Raw genomic sequence first — 21,543 nt, forward strand, 5'->3', positions numbered from 1 at the left:
AGTTGAGGCTGTAGTGAGCCATGATCATGCCACTACACTCCAGCCTGGGCAACAGAATGAGATCCCTATCTCAAAAGAAAAAAAAAAAAAAAGGCAAAGAAAAAAAAATGCTGCCCTCAGAAGAATGTTTTTACTTTTATGTGAGTGTTCTTGGGGTTTTTTGTTTTTTGGTTTTTGGGTTTTTTTGAGACGGAGTCTTGCTCTGTCACCCAGGCTGGAGTGCAGTGGTGCAATCCCGGCTCACTGCAACCTCCACCTCCCGGGTTCAAGGGATTCTCCTGCCTCAGCCTCCCAAGTAGCTAGGACTACAGGTGTGTGCCATCATGCCCGGCTAATTTTTTGTATTTTTAGTAGAGATGGGATTTCACCATGTTAACCAGAATGGTCTTGATCTCCTGACCTCATGATCCTCCTGCCTCAGCCTCCCAAAGTCCTGGGATTACAGGCGTGAGCCACTGTGCCCGGCCTATGTGAGTTTTTTTAAATAAAAAATAAGTTAAAAATTTTACAACTGGGATAGGTAAAGTGTATGACTTATGCCTATAGTATAATAAGACTTTATTTTGCTGATCCACTAAGTTGAATCAAGTGGATTCATCAGAGGTTTCAAAATCACCAGCTTTAGCACCAATCCTTAAATAATTGTGAAAGTAGCTGTAGGCACCTGCCAGGCAATTTAGAGAATCACTTCTATAATGTTCTACTTTTAGTGGAAAATCTGCTGATAATTTAAATTTTCTTCAATCTGCTTCAAAAATCTGAATACTTATAAACTCTCCTCAATATCACTTATTTTTTAATTTCTCAATAAATTAAAAGATACATCAAATCATGAATATTGTCTTTCAGTTATAGATTATTTCTTTCCTCCAGTTACATTTGAAGAGTTAACAATAATTCATTAATAATTATCAAAGAATTAAGACTTCTCTCATTGAAAATCCTTGATAATGTAGGAAATAATTTACTCTGTGAACTTTCATATTATAGATTAATATGAAAAGTAAGTGCCAGTCTAACAAGCAGGGCTTTAGAAGCTAAGGATCTAATGTATACCAAGAGCTTTGACAGACTTTTAACTTTTCACCCAGTAATTCCACTTCTATACATTTTCCCTAAGAAAATAGTGGAAAAAAGTTAATGTAAAAAAGCCATTTGTTTCAGAGTTAATTATTTATAATAGACAGAATTTGGAAAGGACTTAAATGCTTAGGTAAGAGAATGGTCAAATATGACATACCAGCCAGGTGTGGTGGCATGAACCTTTAGTCCCAGCTACTTGGGAGACTGAGGTGGGAAGGTTGGCTGAGGTCAGGGATTTGAGGCTTTAGTGCACTATGACCCTGCCTGTGAATAGTGATTGCACTCCAGCCTGGGCAGCATAGCATGACCCTAACTTGTAAAGAAAAAATCTGTTGCTATAGACAATTTAATCACATAAGGAAAGCTTTTGTCATTATGTTATTTATATATATGTGTGTGTGTGTATATATATATGTATATACTTAACAGACAGAAAAAAATAGTTTTTCTCTGTATTATCAAATGATGGGAATTTTTTTTTTACATTTCACAACTTATTATGGAGGATATTACAAAAGATAGAGACGAAGATTTGCCTAGGGTGAAGTATGGGGGAGGGGCGCAGAGCTTCCACACCCTCCCTTGGCACACCACCCTCCAGGAGGATGGTCAGCTGTCCGAAAGTTCATTTCCTTTTTGTATGAATGTGTTTCCAAGTTTTTACAATAAATATATATTACCTCTATAGTCAGATGAAATAAACTTTTTAAAGATCAATATGCATTACACTTGAAATTAATACTTGATGTTAAGATACATCAGTAATGTATTATGTGATAGAACCTGTCCTAAAATGTTACCTTAAAATTAATTTACCTATTTATTAGTCTCTGTTTTCACCTGGGGATTGTGTAGCACTTAAAGAATTTATAGTAACAAAATGATGGCTTGGGCAATGTATATATACCTTGTTTTTAAAATAAATAGCAACTATTTCCTTATACCACCCACAGTATGCAGTAAAATGCACCTAATAGATGGCCAGTAATTATTCACTTATATTCTAATTAATCTCTTCCCACTCTACCCACTTGAGTGAGCAAACCTAGGCAAAATCAAGGTGACTGCCTTCCATTTTTTTGAACTATAGGTGAGGCAGGAAATTAAAGAAAAATAAAATTAAAAAGAAAGAGAAATAAGCTTTCCCGTATTAGGCTGGCTTGTTCCAGAGGCAGCAACAGGCACAGCCCAGACCCAGGAAAAGTCTTGATAATACAGTCTAATGTGCTCTAGAGACTCTCCCAGCACTCCCTCAATATAGGGAGAAGAAAACAGACTTTCCTTTGTTTCATGGAATAAGTTTATGGATCCCTGTTCTCTGTAACTATTGACTTCAAGTATTCTGTTTTATCTGAGAAATACAATGAAAGTCATAGGAAGCCTGAGTAGGCCTGAACTACAGCTGCCTGGGCACCACAGTGAAGGTTATGAGAGAAACCAATGCAAGGCTCTTTAGAGCAAATCTTCTAGATAATGAACATCCAGGTTGCTTGGCAATGGTCATGTGCAATCCTGAGTTTGTCCTGCCTCTGTATCCCCACTTTCATGCCACTGTAAGCTTGCTTCAAGCTAGCCCACCCTGTTTTGTGAAATGTGTATAAAAGTCAAGTGCTGTCTTTCTTCTAGGCCCAGTCTTTGGATATCAAGTCTGCTAGGTCTGAGTGCACTCAATAATAAAGATATCCTCCTATATATACCCCGAGATCTCTCTCTGGTCCTCCTGATCCCACAACATAGGCACTTAAAAGTAAACAGGAAAAAAATTGAAAATCAAATTGAAACAAGAGTTAAAAAGAAGCTGGGGAGTGGTGAAGAGCTAGGCTTTTGGCTAATATTCTTGTTCAATTTATTGTTTTAGCTAACAATAAATTGGCTGTGACAGCTTCTCTTCTGACATCTGAGTCTAACTGAGTCTCCTTGGTTTATGCTGGTCTGAAGTGTTCTCATCTCCTTTGGTCCCATCTAATTTTGCAGATGAAATGTAAAGTTGGCTTTTTGATTGCCCTCAAATTGTTGCCTGGCTTGGCATGCTTCTCACTCATGGACTGGGGCAGTTTAGGGTGTGGGGAAATATCTCCAGGCTGAGGAGCACAGTCAAATGCCACAACCCAATGCCTGTTGAATAACTGAGTTGGAAGGGGGACACTAGGAAAATGGAAGGAAATTAGTGGTTGGAAAAAAGAAGTCTTCCTTAACAGAAGACTTTAAGTCTTCTTTTCCCCTTCTTCTGTTCCTCATTCCCTCACCTGAGAACTCCCTTCTCTCACCCTGCCGATTTCCCATATACTGTATGAGGGGTGGACGCAGGGACTGAGTGCCTGCCGCAGTACTAGTTGTAACAGGAAAGCCAATTGTCCTGTGCCTGGCTTTTATTGAGAATTAATAAATGTTTCTTAGAGGAAGAAAAAAAAACCCAGAATGTAGACATGTGATTAAGTGAACCTAAATGCATGCTGAATTATTGATCTGTTGATTTGTGAAAACTGAACATTGGACAGCAGTGTTACACTTTTCATTTAAATGTTTATTTTATTTGAAATCTAATGAAGGAGAATTAGACAATGAATATTTACATATATTTTTAGTTCTGCCAGATGATATCCTTGAAACATCATTAAAAAAAAAAAAAAGGCTGTATTTGAAGTCATAAGTTCTAGATAAAGGCCCAGTGTTGCCTCTAAGCGTATAACAGGAGATTATTCACTTGCCCTTTCAAACCATGTCTCCATAGTTTTGTCCGCAAAATCAGGATGATCCTTACCTGCATCACATGAGTCAGTTATGTTATTCCCTCACTAGGAGGAAATTCACACCTTCCCCCAGGTGAAAAAAAAGTACACTGTTTCTTTTTACCCTTTAATCTTCTGTATTAGTTTGTATTCATGCTGCTATGAAGAAATACCTGAGACTGGATAATTTATAAAAGAAAGAGGTTTAATTGACTCAGTTCTGCATGGCGGGGAGGCCTCAGGAAACTTACAATAATGGCAGAAGGGGAAGCAAACAGGTTCTTTCTCACATGGCAGTAGGAAAGAGACGTACCAAGCAAAGTGGGGTAGAGCCCCTTATGAAACCATCAGATCTCATGAAATCTCACTCACTATCATCAGAACAGCATGGGGGAACCACCCTATGATCTGGTCACCTCCCACGAGGCCCATCCCCCAACATGTGGGGATTACAATTTGGATTACAATTCAAGATGAGATTTAGGTCCCTCCCCTAACACATGGGGATTACAATTTGGATTACAATTCAAGATGAGATGTAGGTCCCTCCCCCAACACGTGGAGATTACAATTTGGATTACAATTCAAGATGAGATTTGGGTGGGGACACAGAGCCAGACCATATCATCTTCCAAAGCTGAATTTTTCTAATAAATATGCTTTAAGAGCCTTGCATATTTCCCCAACAAAGAAAAAGAGCCTTGTTCCATAAAACAGCATACTTAAGCAGCCTATCTGGGCATATATTTTAATGTTATTTTTTATATAGAATATATCAAGCTTTACTTTTTTGTTTTTAAAGTTTGAGATTTTTTGCATCCTCTTTATTACATTTTTTTGATTGATATAAAATAAAAAGTGAAAATTACACATTCCTTCTTTTTAAACCTATCTACTAGACGTGACCACTGTGAACTGAGTACTCTATATTTTTGGAATTTTATTTATGCTTATTAGTTTGGGCAGGTGAGTTACTATAAGAAATAGACAAAAATACAGACATGTAATAGCCCTAAGTGAGTGAGGTTTACTTCTTGCTCATGGGACAGTACTGGATGGATGAGTGGGTGTGCAGAGCAGCCACCTTCAGGCAATCATCACTCAGGGCCTCAAGTTGCTTGAGGCACAGCCATCTTCAGCTCTGGAGGGCATCTCCATTCCTAGTGTGCTGAATTACAAACCGCTTTTCTTTCTTCCAATGTCTCCAGTTTTCTGGCAGCATAGCTAGCCTCCTGCACACTCAGGCCATAATTGCTTAACTCAGAATGGTGTGATTTAAATTCACCCTCACAGGCATGCTTGAAGACATTCAAATTTGAACGCTTCTTTCACCCTTCTCTGATTAGATGTTCTTTTGTACTCACTTCTGCCCTTACTTTCCTCCTGTCTTTGAAAAGATTTTACTAGCTGCGTTTGCTTCTTATGTTACCTCTCTCGATTGATTGATTGATTGATTGAGATAGAGTCTTGCTCTGTAGCCCAGGTTGGAGTGCAGTGGCACAATCTCGGCTCACTGCAACCTCTGCCTCCCGCGTTCGAGTGATTCTCATGTCTCAGCCTCCCAAATAGCTGGAATTACAGACATAAGCCACCACGCCCGGCTAATTTTTGCATTTTTAGTAGAAACGGGGTTTCACCATGTTTCCCAGGCTGGTCTTGAACTCCTGACCTCAAGTGATCCACCTGCCTTGACCTCCCAAAGTGCTTACAGGCATGCACCACCGTGCCCAGCTGTTATCTCTCTCCATTTAGCTAAACTACTGGCAGTCTACGACCACTCCACCCCTTCTCTGCTTCAGGAGATAGTTTTCAAAAGTCACTTGTAAGCAAGTGGTGAGCTGTTGCCTTACCTCAGAAAGCAGCTTCTTTTCCCTGCTGTTTTCTTGTGAGGTCTCTGATTCATCTTTCTTCTTTGTAGCTCCTACATTTCCTTCCAGAAATCCTCTCCTCTTTCATGTTTCCTTCTCTCTCCTTGCTGCCTCTCCCACATTTCTCCTCTTCCAGCCTCCACGTAAGTTGCCAGCCTCATTGAATCAACTGTTTCTAGCAGCTGCATTTCCTTTCCTTTTTATTCTCTACCTTTTCAGCTGACCCAGGTGGGCTGCATTTTCTTTAACTGTGATGTTCTCTCGGACCACTCACTCAAGACTACTTGTTCAACCGTAGTCCCTTGTGGAGCAATTTTCCCGACTGCAAACCCAGCTCAATTTCCAAACTCCCACACCTGGTTTACATTTGTTTGTCTCTGACAGAAGTTCAAACTCTCCTCCCCCAGTGGAAAGCTCTGGCAAGGAGTTTATGGCTCACCCTGGAAAGAGTGAACCACCTCAGCAGAGACTGATAGTCACTAGAGGGGCAAGGTGGAAAAATTATGAGATTTTGGAGTAGGGTGGCCAACTGTCACACTTTGCTCAGGACAGAGGGAATTCCAAGGATATGGGCTTGCATTTTAAAGCCAGGATAAAAAATGAAAGATTGTCTAAAGAGGGTCTTTCCATGCAGGGTCTTGTTTGGGTAAAAATCATGACCTAGTAGTTTAGGATTTGGAAGTGAGGAGTTTTAAGATCTTGGGGTATAAACTGTTGCTGCTTTCTGTTGAAGTGTTGATGGTTCTTTGTTTCAAAAACTCTCTGTAATGAACAATAAAGCAATTTGCCTGGGCAAGAGTCTCCTGGAATAGTAGTTATGTTAATGAGGACAATGGACCAGTAAGGGTATATTATTATAGACAGTAAGCTGTGTGTGTAGGGAGGACAGGGGTAGGTGATTTCTGTTCTCAGAGTTAACTCCATCCTGTCTTTTCCAAAGTCTATTTCATAATCAGTGTCCTTAGTTGAAATATCTAGTTGAAAAAAACTAGAGGGCTTTTTCTAATTTTGCAAGAATGTCACAACATCTCCAATCCCAAGTCCCTGATGTCTGTTCTAGCTTTCATTGCACTTATGAAAATAGCAATAATAAAAACATTATTTATAGAGCCCTAACTATGTGAAGGCCAAACATAAAATCCCTCATGAATATTATTTAATCCTCACAAGAGCCCCACAAAAGAGGTGTTATTAATTGTTCCTGTTTTACAGACAGGAAAACTCTGGCTCAAAGAGGCCAAAAAACTTGTCCAAGGTCATATAATCAGAAGTGGCAGAGCCAAGATTCTATCTCAAGTCCATCTGGCTATTCAGAAATAAAAGGGAATGAACTACTAATTCACGTTACAACATGGATGAACCTCACAGATATTATGCTAAATGAAAGAAGGCAGACACAAAAGACTACCTGTTATATGATTCCATTTATATGAAATGTCTAGATAAGGCAAATTTATAAAGACAGAAAACTGATCAGTGGTTTCTAAGCATAAAGGAGCAAGTGGAAACTAACTGCAAATGGGCCTATGGTTACTTTTATCATAGATAGAAGTGTTCTAACCTGTGATGATGGTTTCACAGTTATGTAATGTTACTAAAAATCATTGAACTGTATGCCTATATACAATGTTTGAAGTTTATAGAATGTAAGTTCTTTTTCAATAAAACTTTAAAAATTACAGAGGTCACATTCTAAGCTTTCTGATTGGCACCGCCAATGACTGGATGCTGGTTCCTTTAGGTGCCATTCCTAAGGAGAAATGCTAAAGGTTTACTGGGTTCTTATATACTTTTCAGGTAAGCATAAGGAATGCCTTAAACTCTTTTAGCCAATCAACCTATGTTGAATATGTTTAATTTAACGAGTGAGAGTTCATTTCTAGCAGTCACTTATTTCTCTAACTCTAACTGTGCATTCTTGCTCAGCATTTATATAAACCTAAGTATGTAAGTTACTGACACATGATATCGCACTATACATGCAGAAGAGTCTTAAATTGCTGACATGACAAAATAAACACAAGTGAACTGTGAAGACGTACCACTTCTGTACATCTGGTGTGGCAATGACAGAGCCTCACTGCCCATCTTGCTATGCTGTGATTCAGCATAAAATTCCCTCAACCTCCCACTCCAACACTCATTGTCTTGGCCAGAATACTTATAAATAATAAAGATATTTGTCTTCAACTCCTCACCAAATCATTGGAGGGTTTTTTCTTTTTTCTCTAAATCTAAAAGAAAAAAAAAACTGATACTACAATTAAGAAAAATGCAGCCCATAAATTAAAATGGGTGGAAACCAAGCCAATGACACAAGAGAGCTGACCAGCCATTGGGTCCCCATGAGGAGACAGGAGTAGTTTGTTGTTGATGGGACCCCTGGCAGCTACAGTCCCTGTGGTACCACATAAATGCAAATTTTTCTCATGAACATTTGTTAAAACTGATTTATGTTGTTTTGTCTTTGATAAGAACAGATACGGATGTAATATAGTGACTGTGTTCCTTGTAACTTATATAGAGAAATTCGGAATACCAGGAGCTTAACTTACATAGACCCTGATGCCCTCAAAGAGCTCCCGCTTCTAAAGTTCCTGTAAGTATTAAATCCTCTCCCATCCTACTTTTTTGAGGGGGGGGTAAGATTTAATGCTGTTGTCTCCCAGGAATCTCCCTAGGATGATGTGGTCCAGGTTCATTTTAATGGTGTATAGCCTGGGTCAGGGCAAGGTATCGGGTGAAACGGTCCACATTTTTAAAACCTATTCAAAAGTCAACACATAATGCTGGGACCAGAGACCCGCTCCAAGAAACAGGAGAGAGAAAATGCTATTGTGTATATGTGGTCCTTAAATGTAGTATTTCAGAACAAAACAAAACAAAACAAAACTCTGAGAGCCAGTTGGTCAATTTTGTTTGAAAAGGGGTATCACAACAATATTAGAGGGGCTGTTACACAGGAAAGAAAACCACAAAGGGCAAAATGCACTTTTGTGGGGGGTGGAGGGAAAACAGAAGGGACAACATTTTCAGCCTCCCACTTCAATTGCTGGAGTGGGAGTAATAATCACTCTTCTTATCACTGCTTTGCTTTGATAACACCTTATGAGCTAACCATAAGCTCCATGAATACAGGGACCACAACATTTTTTTCCCTGTTGAGTCTTTACTGCCTAGTACAGAGTAAAATGTGTTCAGTGGATGTGTCTGTATGACCTCAGGTCCTCTGGATACCAGGTGGAAGAGTCCTTTATCCTGCTTGCATGCATTATAAAAATTAGAAAACAAAAACAGTATGAAGAAGAAAAATTTTTAAAAACTTAATCCCAATACCCCAAAATAAGCCCTACTAACATTTCAGTTCATCTTCATCCAGACCTTTAAAACAAACTTATGTAATCATAGATATCTTATGAGATATGCCTTTAAGGATGAATAGAGGGTATCCTGAACAAGAATGGGGAGAGACAGAAAAGAAATTTAGTTGAATGGAATAGCATGATAAAGACACAAAGACAGGGATCCACAAAGCTTCTTTGGTGAACTAAAAACAGTTGCTTTTTTTTTTTTTCTCTGAGATAGAGTCTTGCTCTGTTGCCCAGGCTGGAGTGCAGAGGTGCGATCTTGGTTCACTGCAACCTCCGCCTCCCGGGTTCCAGCGGTTCTCCTGCCTCAGCCTCCTGAGTAGCTGGGATTACAGGCATGCACCACCACGCCCAGCTAATTTTTGTATTTTTAGTAGAGATGGGGTTTCACCACGTTGGCCCGGCTGGTCTCGACCTCCTGACCTCAGGGGATCCACCCGCCTCAGCCTCCCAAAGGGACTACAGGCAAGAGCCACGGTGCCCAGCCAATAGTTGCATATTGAAGAGGTGAGTGTGAGAGATGCTAAGGGAATAGAAGACACTGATGGCATATGGAGATGAAAGAATGTCTGGAAAGCCATGAAAACATATGGGACAAGACAATCACTCTTCTTATGGACTCTGAGTTTCAAATAATATAATAACCCTTTGATGTGATGATCCCCCACTCTATGCTCTGTGGGGAACATACAGGTTTCTAAGACATTGTCCTTGCCTGCAATCTCATTGGGGAGATGTGTATGAAATTGAAAAGTGCCTCTCCTACAGAGGAATAATAGAAAGTGACAAAGGAGAGACATATACAGTGTTTGGGGGTTGAGGTAATTAGAGAAGACATCAGAAAGAAGACCCACAGGATGGTTTTAAGGGATTTGTTTGAGGTTTTTGAAGACTAGAAAGGTCTTGGTCTAAGTATATGGACCCACTTGACTCTTGGACCTTTTTTCCTCCTACTATTCTTCGTGAGCAGTGATTACAATTGAACTAGTTTGTTTACTGTATTTCAAATATACCTTATGGAATCTCACCTCTCTCCTTAGTTATCTGGAATGTCCCTCCCATTTGCTTGTTTTGAGACCTCTGGCTCCTGCTGCCTCTTCAAATCCTATGCCTTCTTCTCTAGAAGGAGTCAAGTCTGAATTTGCCTCAGAAGGTGTATCAATAGATATGGTTTTTCTACCAGAAGACTTTCCCTAAGCCTTACTGGGTAGTGTCTAGGTTTCGCTCTATGCCATGCCAAATTCTCAACAAAAAAAAATTCTAAATAATTCAAGTAGCTGCAACAAATGTTAAACCAACTAAATCTGGGAGGCATCAGGAGCCTGAGAATTTTTGTGTGCATGGTGTTTTATGCATGTCTTTTAATCTTAACATTTTTCTGCAGATGATATAAACTTTGGAAGGTGAAGACATTGTGTTTAATTTGTTCCCTTCCTTTTCTGGACACTTTCTTTTTTGAGATAGAGTCTCGCTCTATCACCCAGGCTGGAGTGCAGTGGCGTGATCTCAGCTCACCGCAACCTCTGCCTCCCAGGTTCAAGCGATTCTCATACCTCAGCCTCCCAAGTAGCTGGGATTACAGGCGTATGTCAACACATGCAGCTAATTTTTGTATTTTTAGTAGAGACAGGGTTTCACCATGTTGGCCAGGCTAGTCTTGAATTCCTGGACTCAAGTGATCCACCTGCCTTGACCTCCCGAAGTGTTGGGATTACAGGTGTGAGCCACCGTGCAAGGCCCTCTGGACATTTTTTTTTTTTAATGGTACTGCTATAATGGTACTCTCAGGTTACTGCTGTAGGAAAGCTATTCTTGGCAAAATAACAGCACAATATAATGTAGAGCTTGAAAGATGAAGCTGGCTTAAAGTCATATCTTCCTGTCCCATCCTCTTCTTAGCCCTTCACAAACGCACACATAATTTTTTCCAATTAAACAAGAAAATCACACACACACACACACACACACACACACACACGAAAACTGAATTTATATTTCTAGTAATCACAGTTAAAACAATCTCCAGAGTATTCTAAGCCAAGCAGATGTATTGACATTGGTGGACTGGATTAATGATTGTGCCTTGGGGGAATATCATCTCATCCAACCATCAGAATTTGCCCATAGTAACTCAGATATTTAGTGAAGAATTTGGGCATTTGACTACAGGCTGACTTCAGAACCCATGCTTTCAGCTATTACATCATTCTTCTTCCTATGTGTTGATGTTTTTACCTAAATTCTATGCTTTTTTTCCCTCTTTTTTCATTAATTTAGTGGCATTTTCAACACTGGACTTAAAATGTTCCCTGACCTGACCAAAGTTTATTCCACTGATATATTCTTTATACTGTAAGTATGCACACGTGCCATGTTTGACAATATTTTGTTTGTCACTGACAAGAACTAAAATACAGTCATGGGGGTTGGTTGAAGCTAAGTAAAGCAATTGTTTCAAGGAGTAAGCAGTGATCACCTGTGACTACACTGGCATGAAGTAAGGCAAGGACTGAGAAATAACCCCTGGCTTTAGCAATGTGGGTTGTTGGTGACTCTGCCAAGAACAGTTCCAGTGGAGTGCTGGTTGGAGTGGGCTCAAGGGAGATTTGGGTAGAGAGAATTAGAAAGAGTTACCATAATTAACTCCTTTGAGAGGTTTTACTATTAAAAGGAGCAGAAAATAGCTCAGTAATTGGAGGATATTGAGTCAGGAGAAAAGATTTTGTTTGTGTGTTTTTGTTTTTAAATGGAATAAATTATGCGATGTTTCTTTGCCAATGGGAATGGTTGAATAGAAGGAATATTTGATGATAACTATGATACCTTACTTTTCATATAGTTTTAATAGTTTTTTAAATACTTTCCCCACACATGACGTTTGCTCCTCTCAGTCACCTTATAAGGTATAAAACAAAGTTATTGCTTTTCCATTTATGAATGAGGAAACTGAGGAATAGAAACCTCAAGTGAGTTTGCCTGAGCAGTGTCTCAAAGGACAGTCAGGGGTGGTTACTCAAATTACTGCCTGTGACCTTTGATTGGCAGCCGTGTGCCCTTTTTCAAAGCTGGTGACACGGGTCAGTTGTCTTACTAATTGTATAGGAATGAAAGGACATAGGGCAGAGAGAATTACAAGTTGCGTTTGCATCAGAAAGTCAGCAAAAGGTAGAATGATAAGCTTCAAACTCTTGGGGTTTTGCTAGAAAAGAAAAGTGATCATACTTCTTTGTTGCAAACGAGCTCAGTTCAAAATGTAAGCAATATTCCAGAAACTAGGATGGCGTAGAAAGGTTCTCCAGGAGCCTGGCGAAGTTTGGCAAGTGAAGGACATTTTAGAAATACTCATTAGATGAAATCGTTTAATCCTTTTATCCTGACCTTCTTAAAGGTCCATGCATGTAGAAAACTCTAGTTGTTGTGGACAAAGTGTTGCAGATTCAGGAGAAGCCTCTGAAATCCATCTGCCTCCCTCGAGATGAGGATTAAGTCAGGGACCTCTACCCACACCTAAAGCTCTCGCTTACCCCACACTTGGGCTCCAGGTGCATGTCATCTAGGACAGCTCTCACCACCTCACCAGACCTCTGAGCCACTAGTGGTTAAGAAGGGTCAGTGAAACTTAAAAAGAAATAAGATTAAGCTATATTGTGTCCTGTTATTTATTTAAGTGCATATGTGCAGCAAGACTCCTGCTCCAGGAGGAAAACATTTTTTCATTAAGTGTTTTTGTCCCTCTCTCGCAGTGAAATTACAGACAACCCTTACATGACGTCAATCCCTGTGAATGCTTTTCAGGGACTATGCAATGAAACCTTGACACTGTGAGTATTACCAGTTCTACTCCCTCCATCAACTAAATTCTATTTTGAGCCATTTTCATATGTTTACAGACCATCCAAGAGCCGTACTGCCGTATCATATATATTCTATAGAGTACAAAGTGTTTTATATAATTAAATAAGAGTATTGTCTTGTGGGATGGTACTCTGTAGACTACAAAAGAGTTTAGGTAACAAGATAAGAGGATTCCATTAGGGCAGTGGTTGGTGCATTTTTCACGTGAAGGACCAGTTAGGCGTTACGGACCATGCAACCTCTGTAGGAACTGGTCAACTCTGGCACTGTGTGGCAAAAACAGCCGTACTCAATACATACACTAATGAGCATGTCTGTGTTCCAATAAAACTCTATTTATAGAAGCAGGCAGTGGACTAGATTTGGCCTGCAGGTCTTATGGAATAATCATCTGTATCCAAGTATCCCCATTCTACAGAAGAAGAACTAGGGTTTAAGCAAATTGAAGTGACTTTCCCAAGATCACTGAGTTAAAAAAATGTGGTGCCACTAAGGGCTTTATAAATTCTGCACTCGCACTTTTACTCAGTAATCACAAACTGTCATTAAGCTCCTGTAAGGGAATATTACATAGAAAGCACAGTGCTGCTATAGGTCAGCATTTTTCCAGAGCTTGAATGGGGGCAAAGCCCTTTAGATGGTCAAAAATAGATGCTTAATTAGGGATATTCACAAAATGTTCTAAAGGAGAAGATCTAACAGAGGCATAAAGGATAAGTTAATTCTCTAAGCTGGTAGAAAATTCCTCTCTCATTGTATAAGCCACAAAGTAGAGTTGGAGCTACCTCTGTGGGATCTCCTCTCTATTTTCAGGACCACTGCCCCAGTTCAAGCCTGGTGAAGTTTTTGCCTGGATTGTCACCCCAGTTTCATTTCTCTGCTCACACTAAAGTTGGGGTGGGGGTCTTTATCAGATAAAACCTGATGAAATTACTCCCCAGAAAAACGGATCCAAGCTTCACACGGTTCTTCTAAGGGGCTATTTTCTGAGCCATTCCTAGTTTATCAATTTGGGCCCAGTGAAGTTGCCTCGACTTTGGGAAAAGGGAGCATTTTGGCTGCTCCTTCTCATCACAACCTGGTGAGAGGTCTCTTGAAAAGACAAACGAAGTTCCTTCTCGGTCATAATTTCTTCTTAATATGCAGCAAAGATCCAGGCTTTTAGCCTGCTCAGCCACGAACCTCAAAGCCATTTACTTCCTCCATAAAGCTTTCCATTGTGCCATATGGTGCTCATCATAGGAAACTCCTACATGCTAAACTTTTTCTTTTTCTTTTTTCTTTTTTTTTTTTTTTTGAGACGGAGTCTCGCTGTGTCGCCCAGGCTGGAGTGCAGTGGCATGATCTTGGCTTACTGCAAGCTCCGCCTCCCAGGTTCATGCCATTCTCCTGCCTCAGCCTCCTGAGTAGCTGGGACTACAGGCGCCCACCACCACACCCAGCTAATTTTTTGTATTTTTACTAGAGATGGGGTTTCACCATGTTAGCCAGGATGGTCTCGATCTCCTGACCTAGTGATCCGCCTGCCTCGGCCTCCCAAAGTGCTGGGATTACAGGTGTGAGCCACCGCACCCGGCCTAAACTTCTTTATAGAATATTACCTCTACCCCTTGACACTATTTTTCTAAAACCCCCATATCTCAAGCACCCCCCTCAAGTGAAAGCTCATTGTCCCACACCCAGCATGGAGCCCAGCTTGTGTTTCCAGACACATCTGAGTGAGGGAAGCCCATATTTCCTAAAAGTGGAGGAGAGGACAGCATGGATTATTCGTGATCTTTTCAGATGATTATTTCTACATTTTGGCAAAAGTCCTTGCTTCTTCGAAGCTCAGGCTCAAAAAACTATCACAATGAAAGGATACATGTTCCAACAGCTGACTTTGTACCATATTCCTGGTGGGAGAAAGTTTCAATCAAAGTTTGTAATTCTTTTGTCTTTCTTCACCATGTTCCCTTTTCAAGCCTGATTTGTTCATTAAGAATTCTATTTAATATCTGAAATGCAACTCAAACAAGTACTTTTAGTGTCCAGGACTCTCAACAAATTTAGGAAAATAAAAATGCCAAATGCACAATTCTCACATCTTCATGAAAGAGTTCTAGTTTAGAAAAAATTAACTTATCCACAGAGTTTTCTCAGCCATTGTGCTTATATTCCTGGGATATTGCAATCCTCACCCAGGACATGTTAGTAGCTAGAATTAAACTCACTATGTAATTATTTAAGATGAAACAAAAACAAACACATCAACAGCGACAACGAAGCCATGAGAATCTTGCTCAGTTTCTCACAACTATATAGGATAAATCCAAGTTTTAGGATACTCCTTTCATTTATTTTTTTTTTAATTATTATTTTTTTCCAAGACAGAGTCTTGCTCTGTCGCCCAGAGCTGGAGTGCAATGCTGTAATCTCGGCTCACTACAACCTCCGCCTCCCAGGTTCAAGCAAGACTCCTGCCTCAGCCTCCCGAATAGCTGGGATTACAGGCACCCGCCAACTCCTTTTAAGATGGTCACCTAAAAAGTGTTCCTCACTTTGTTAAATATATAGTTATTTGATCCTCTCTGCAACCTTTTGATTGGGTGTTATATTTATGTACTTATTTATCATATTTTTCGAGATAAACTGAAGTTAAGACAGGTTGATAAATTCTCAGGATCATCCAGCTATTAAGTGGCAGAGCCAGGTCTAATTCCAAATTTGAACTTTCCTGTGTGCTTCTTAATGTGTTCCCAAAGTTCACATGTGGTAGATTACTGTAGTTTTCAAAGTTCCCTTACAACTGCCACTAGGAGTTCCCACTAGCCGTGCCTGAGTGTGGGTATAGCTGTCTTCTCTTATCTTCATGCCAATAACCACCAATACCCTCTTGCATTCCCATATAGCCCAGAGATCTCAAGGCTGGGGTTCCTTCTCCTGCAGAAAGAGGCGCTGCTTTTGGTAGGTGGAAATAATTATATTTGAGGTCGGCCAGGCGCAGTGGCTCATGCCCGTAATCCCAGCACTTTGGGAAGCCGCAGCAGGCATATCACCTGAGGTCAGTAGTTTGAGACCAGCCTGGCCAACATGGTGAAACCCTGTCTCTACTGAAAAATACAAAAATTAGCCAGGCATGGTGGCGGGAGCCTGTAATCCCAGCTGCTCAGGAGGCTGAGGCAGGAGAACTGCATGAACCCGGGAGCAGAGGTTGCAGTGAGCAGAGATCATGCCATTGCACTCCAGCCTGGGCAACAGTGCCAGACTCCATCTCAAAAAAAAAAATTATATTTGAAGTCAGGGACCCTAAGTCTCAACAGTCTTAGACCAATGTGTTTTTGGCAAGTCACCTTCATGTTTCAGTAACTTCAATAGGAAATAGAAATAATAAGATTTCAGAATGGCTCCCTGAATCACTGAATGAATTAATTAGTCACAGAAACATAGCAACAAGTTAAAACATTAACATTTCCAGCCCAGTGGCTCACACCTGTAATCCCCAGCACTTTGGGAGGCTGAAGCAGGCAGATCACTTGAGCCTGGGAGCTCGAGACTAGCCTGGGCAACATGGTGAAACCTCATTTCTACAACAAATACAAAAATTAGCCAGGTATGGTGGCACATGCCTGTAGTCCCAGCTATTTGAGAGGCTGAGGTGGGAGAATGGCTTAAGCTGAGAGATTCAAGGCTGCAGGGAGCCGTGACTGAGCCACTGTACTCCAGCCTGGGTGATAGAGTGAGAGACCCTGTCTCAAAAAAAAAAAAAAAAAATCCATAAGAGGACATGGTCTGTCTACTTTCTTAAATTCATCTATGAGGTTTAATTTAATTCAGCCCATAACCCTTAAATATTTAATCTATGATAAGCTCTGAGGATAAAAAGATAGATAAAATACAAAGGTGAAATAACATTTAAATATTAATGGAAAAATAAAAACATGTGCATTTAGATGAATGTCTTTCAAAATGTTTATCTTAAGAGACTGCAGTTGCACCTCCACTATTGATATTGGGTTAACTGTTACCTCACATCCCTTTTTCTGAATGTATATGGAATATTCTTTTAAAATCTTTAATGGTAACAAGTTTGTTACTCAAAGCAAATATGATTCTGAGAAAAAAACTTAAACATACTAGGAGCTAAGTCGGGAGAATGAGCATTTAAACTGAGAAATATCATCTTGTTTCCAACAACTCGTACTGGAAAATTTTCTCGTGGGATACATATGTGGGACCTGAAACACCTTTATGCACATTTATGACACCAAAGAAATATAGTCCAACTCTCCAGAAACAGGCCAGCACCACTGCTCACCAGTCACTGATTTCTCTTCTCTCTGTTGGTTGTAGGAAGCTGTACAACAATGGCTTTACTTCAATCCAAGGATACGCTTTCAATGGGACAAAGCTGGATGCTGTGTAAGTCAAGGGTAGACATGAAAACTGTCACTTCTCCTTACCCTAAGAAGAACCACCCAATGGGGCAGAATTCTGTTGAGAGATAGGTTCTACTAGAGCATCTTCCGTCCCAGGGTTAGTGTGACCAATACGGAAATGAGGTCAAGGAACTTGGCAGGGGCCCCCTTTAGTGGACACTTACATTAGTTCCAATGGTAAGTTCCAAAGCTCTTCTCCCTGGTGTGTGTGTGTGTGTGTATGTGTAAACGGTCATCTATTATGTACATGAAGTAAAAGGGTATCTTTAATGAAGCTCAAAGCTGTTCAGAAAATAAGGTGATTTCTCTTTTAGTCCATTCTGACGTGTTTTTGAGAAAGATGTCAGTTTATATTTGATTCACTCAGAAATAGCTAAAAAATCATATCCAACTTTTGCCTTTTCAAAAAATAAATAATTCTGGGAACAGCTGAAACAGCAAACAACAGACTTTGTGTTTGATGTGTTTTATAACACTTTTTGAGTATTTCTTTACAAATGATGCATTTTTTCTATTTGTTGTTTTTTCAAATTTACTTGCTCATTTTTGGTAGTGTCTTGTTATGTATTCATTTTTGTAATTCTATATTTTTTTCACTTTAAACATTTCATACATAGTAATTTTATATTCCAGAAGTGATCCCTGCAAAATCTGAAGGACTTATGACTTGAAATCTGTTGTGTATGGGGCTTCTCCAACTTTCCTGGGCATCAGACCCTCTGAGGGGTCTTATCAAAATACATAGTCTGATTCCATAGCTCTGGATTTGGCCTCAGGATTCTGTATTTCTAACCAACTCCCAGGTGATGCCGACACTGCTGTCCATAGACCACACTTTAAGTAGCAAGGGTGAGGTCAATAAGCTGTCTAACCCTATGCAGTGGCTCTGGATGAAGAAGAACATGCATGTAGATTAAGTGATTTTGGTTGATGTTCTGGTTTAGGGGTTAGGTGGTAGGTTCTGGAACAATTTCATTTTTAAATGGTAAATGGAAAAAAAATGTTTGAACTCATTACACGGAGGCAAGGCTCCCTGAGTTCTGTTGAAGTGAAGTCTCACTCTTTGCCAGCTTTTGTGCTTCCTACCAGTCTCTATGAAATGAAGAGTCATAGTACCATTCTCTCGATTGTCTGGTTGTGGAGTCATAATGGTTCATTTCCATTATCTTTTTTAATACATAATTATAGGTGAAGTCTAAAAAGACTTGCTAGAGTAAGATGATACTTACCCCCTCAAATTTATTTACAGAATTGGAGAGACCCTCTTTCCATCTTTTTATGATACTAACTTCTTACAATCTTTCATCTACCTTTCAACATATTTATTAGACACTTGCAATGTACCAGGCCCTGTGCCATTCACTGGGAAAACAAAGATGAACAAGAGCCATGTGGTCACTCCCCACACTGAGCGTACATTCTGGTGGGGTCAGCTCAAAGGCAGCAATATCAAAGGTCAAAGTACATTAGGGAGAAGTGTACCCAGTCCAAAATATACATCTCAGATAGAAAGTAACTGAAGCCTAAATATTGAATAACATTGCCTTCCTTTTTTGGAGATACAAGCTAGATTTTTTCTAGATTTATCCCATTGTTTTTTAAATCATTATCAAAATTAATGTTTTAGAAATGAATTACCCTGTATTCCAGGTTTCAAGTTCTTTTTCTAATCCAGCATTCTGGAAAGGTGGTATTTGATTTTAATATTGTATGAATTTCACCAAATATTTTCCTCTTTGATTCAACTATTCCTAGAAAGCTATGACTCTCAGGGTGATGATCTTCAAATTCAAATTTTCTATGAATGGAGTATGGAGACTTCTTAAAATAATGAAGATAGTTTGTAGGTACTTAGGGTTTAAAGATTTCAGATGACTGTCACACAGTTCTAGACAAAGAGTACATCAAAAGTTTAGTTGCATTAAGGCAACAAAGACTCATATTAGCAAGGGCAGGGATAGGAGAGAGTAGGAAATCTTCAACCAGGGAAACCAGAGCTGTTAATATGGCTCCTGAATTCAGTGTGTTCAGCTGACTCTTGCCTGAACTAAAACTGCCTTTCCAGAATGGTGGATTAGAAAAAGAACCTGAAACCTGGGATATAGGGTAATTCATTTCTAAAACATTCATTTTTCCACAAGCAAAAGATTTTGGAGCTCAAGATAAGAATCTATGCTTCAAATTATCTGCCTGTTTTTCCTGCCATATTTAGTCATTGGAAGATATGACCCTCAAACACTATCATTTATTAAAGATAAAGAATAAAATTCAGACCTTAAGGTCCACAGGACGTCACCCCAACATGGGACACGACCACACACACCGCCACACTCACTCAGACTGGCACCATCTAGACACACCAAGGAACCTGACATGCACATCTTTGGGGTGTGGGAGGAAATTGGAATACCTGGAGAAAACCCACACAGCCATGGGGAAGGTGTGCACACTTCACACAAACAGTAGCCCCAGCCCGGAAAGGATTTTTTTTAATTAAAAGTAAGCAGGCTGGGCGCAGTGGCTCACGCCTGTAATCCCAGCACTTTGAGAGGCTGAGGTGGGCGGATCAGGAAGTCAGGAGATCGAGACCATCCTGGCTAACATGGAGAAACCCAGTCTCTACTAAAATACAAAAAATTAGCCAGGCATGTTGGTGGGTGTCTGTAGTCCCAGCTACTCGGGAGGCTGAGGCAGGAGAATGGTGTGAACCCGGTAGGCGGAGATTGCAGTGAGCAGAGATAGTACCACTGTACTCCAGCCTGGGCAACAGAGCAAGACTCTGTCTAAAAGAAAACAAACAAACAAACTAAACAATAGTGAATGAGACAATATTATTAGAGGATATGCTGTATATATAGAGACTCTCTGTACCTTCACACCAGCTTTCTCCTCAGACCATATCATGGATTCTGTGGGAGGCTTAGCTGACAGCAGAGATATTCTGTCAGTGACAATGGATTTTCAATTCACTGGTGCCATGACTTACTGTCTAACTATCTCTTGCAACACAGGAAAGAAATCAGTGTACTATTTCACAATACTTTCTTGACATTTTTATGTTAAGTATTAAAGTTATTTGGAAGAGATTAACAAATGTGGAAACTATTTCTTTGTTAAGAATCTTTCGTGTCTTGGTTTCTAAAAGTCTAGATCGGGGTCAGCAAACTTTTTCTCAGAAGAAAATATTTGGGGCTTTATGGGACATATGGTCTTAGTTGTACTACTTAAGTCTGCCTTTGTAGTGTGAAAGCAGCCATAGACAATATATAAACAAATGAGCATGGTTATATTCCAATAAAACTTTATTTACAAAAACAAGGACAAGGCAGGATTTGACTGAAAAGTCATAGTTTGTAGACCTCTGGATAAAAGTATTCAGTGAGGATGACTATTGTGTGGCGAAATATGTAGTCTGTTTCTCTGAATTTCTGGTAAAGGTTAAAGGGCAAGCATGGGATCAAGATAAAAAGTATCTGGATTAAAATATTTGGCATTAGAAAGTGCAGATCCAATCATAATAGAAAACAAAGATTTTTTTAATCAGTATTTTGAATCTAAGCTGGAAACTGCCCCTGTTATAAAACAAGACTCCATCATTCTACCCTAAGTTTCTGATTCCTAGTCAATAGAAATTTATTCTTTCCTAGATTTAAGCACTTCAGTAAAAGGTATCATGTAAATCCAATGTAAAATCAAAATGATGGTTGTGATAAGGAGCCCTGGGACTGGAGGAAGACAAGGATTGAGCTATAGGTGAAAGAAAGAGAGGTCAAGGTTCCATAGTAATAATAAAATAGTATTCACATTGTGTTTTTAACATAAGGATATTGCTTTTGGTCTCATTGCTAATTGTGATTTTAAACTAAGGCAAACACATCAATCTCCTGTAATTATCTTAATAGTGTTCAAGGATTGCACATGACATGTTAGCAATTTGGTGATTTCTCTAGAAGTTTGTCCAGATATCATTAGGTTCTCATTTAAACAACGTGTCATCCAAAAGAGTAATCATCCCCCATCATTCCACTTCATGACAGTTTACTGAAATTAGCAGATTGACTTCATTTACACTCATTTTTTAAAATGTAACTGAATAATACAATTACAGCCAAGTTGGACAAATTCCACATCCAGTGCAAGTGCTGATGCCGCAGCAGCAGTCAAGTAATTAGTTAGGATTTCATGAAAATGATGGCAGATGTGTAAAAGCACGTTGTCCTAT

At 39.7% G+C, this 21,543-nt stretch overlaps 1 protein-coding gene across 1 annotated transcript in view; it reads left to right on the forward strand.

Annotated features, from left to right (window-relative positions):
* The window catches only part of TSHR (thyroid stimulating hormone receptor), a 176,925-nt gene that overhangs the window by 118,699 nt on the left and 36,683 nt on the right, over positions 1–21,543 (forward strand). The window contains exons 4-7 of the mRNA XM_015454060.3: positions 8,205–8,279; positions 11,326–11,400; positions 12,792–12,869; positions 17,236–17,304. Of these exons, the coding sequence (XP_015309546.1) occupies positions 8,205–8,279; positions 11,326–11,400; positions 12,792–12,869; positions 17,236–17,304 (297 nt within the window). The remainder of the gene's footprint in view (positions 1–8,204; positions 8,280–11,325; positions 11,401–12,791; positions 12,870–17,235; positions 17,305–21,543) is intronic.

Source organism: Macaca fascicularis, chromosome 7 (genome assembly GCF_037993035.2).
Source record: "Macaca fascicularis isolate 582-1 chromosome 7, T2T-MFA8v1.1".
Taxonomy (NCBI): Eukaryota; Metazoa; Chordata; class Mammalia; order Primates; family Cercopithecidae; genus Macaca; species Macaca fascicularis.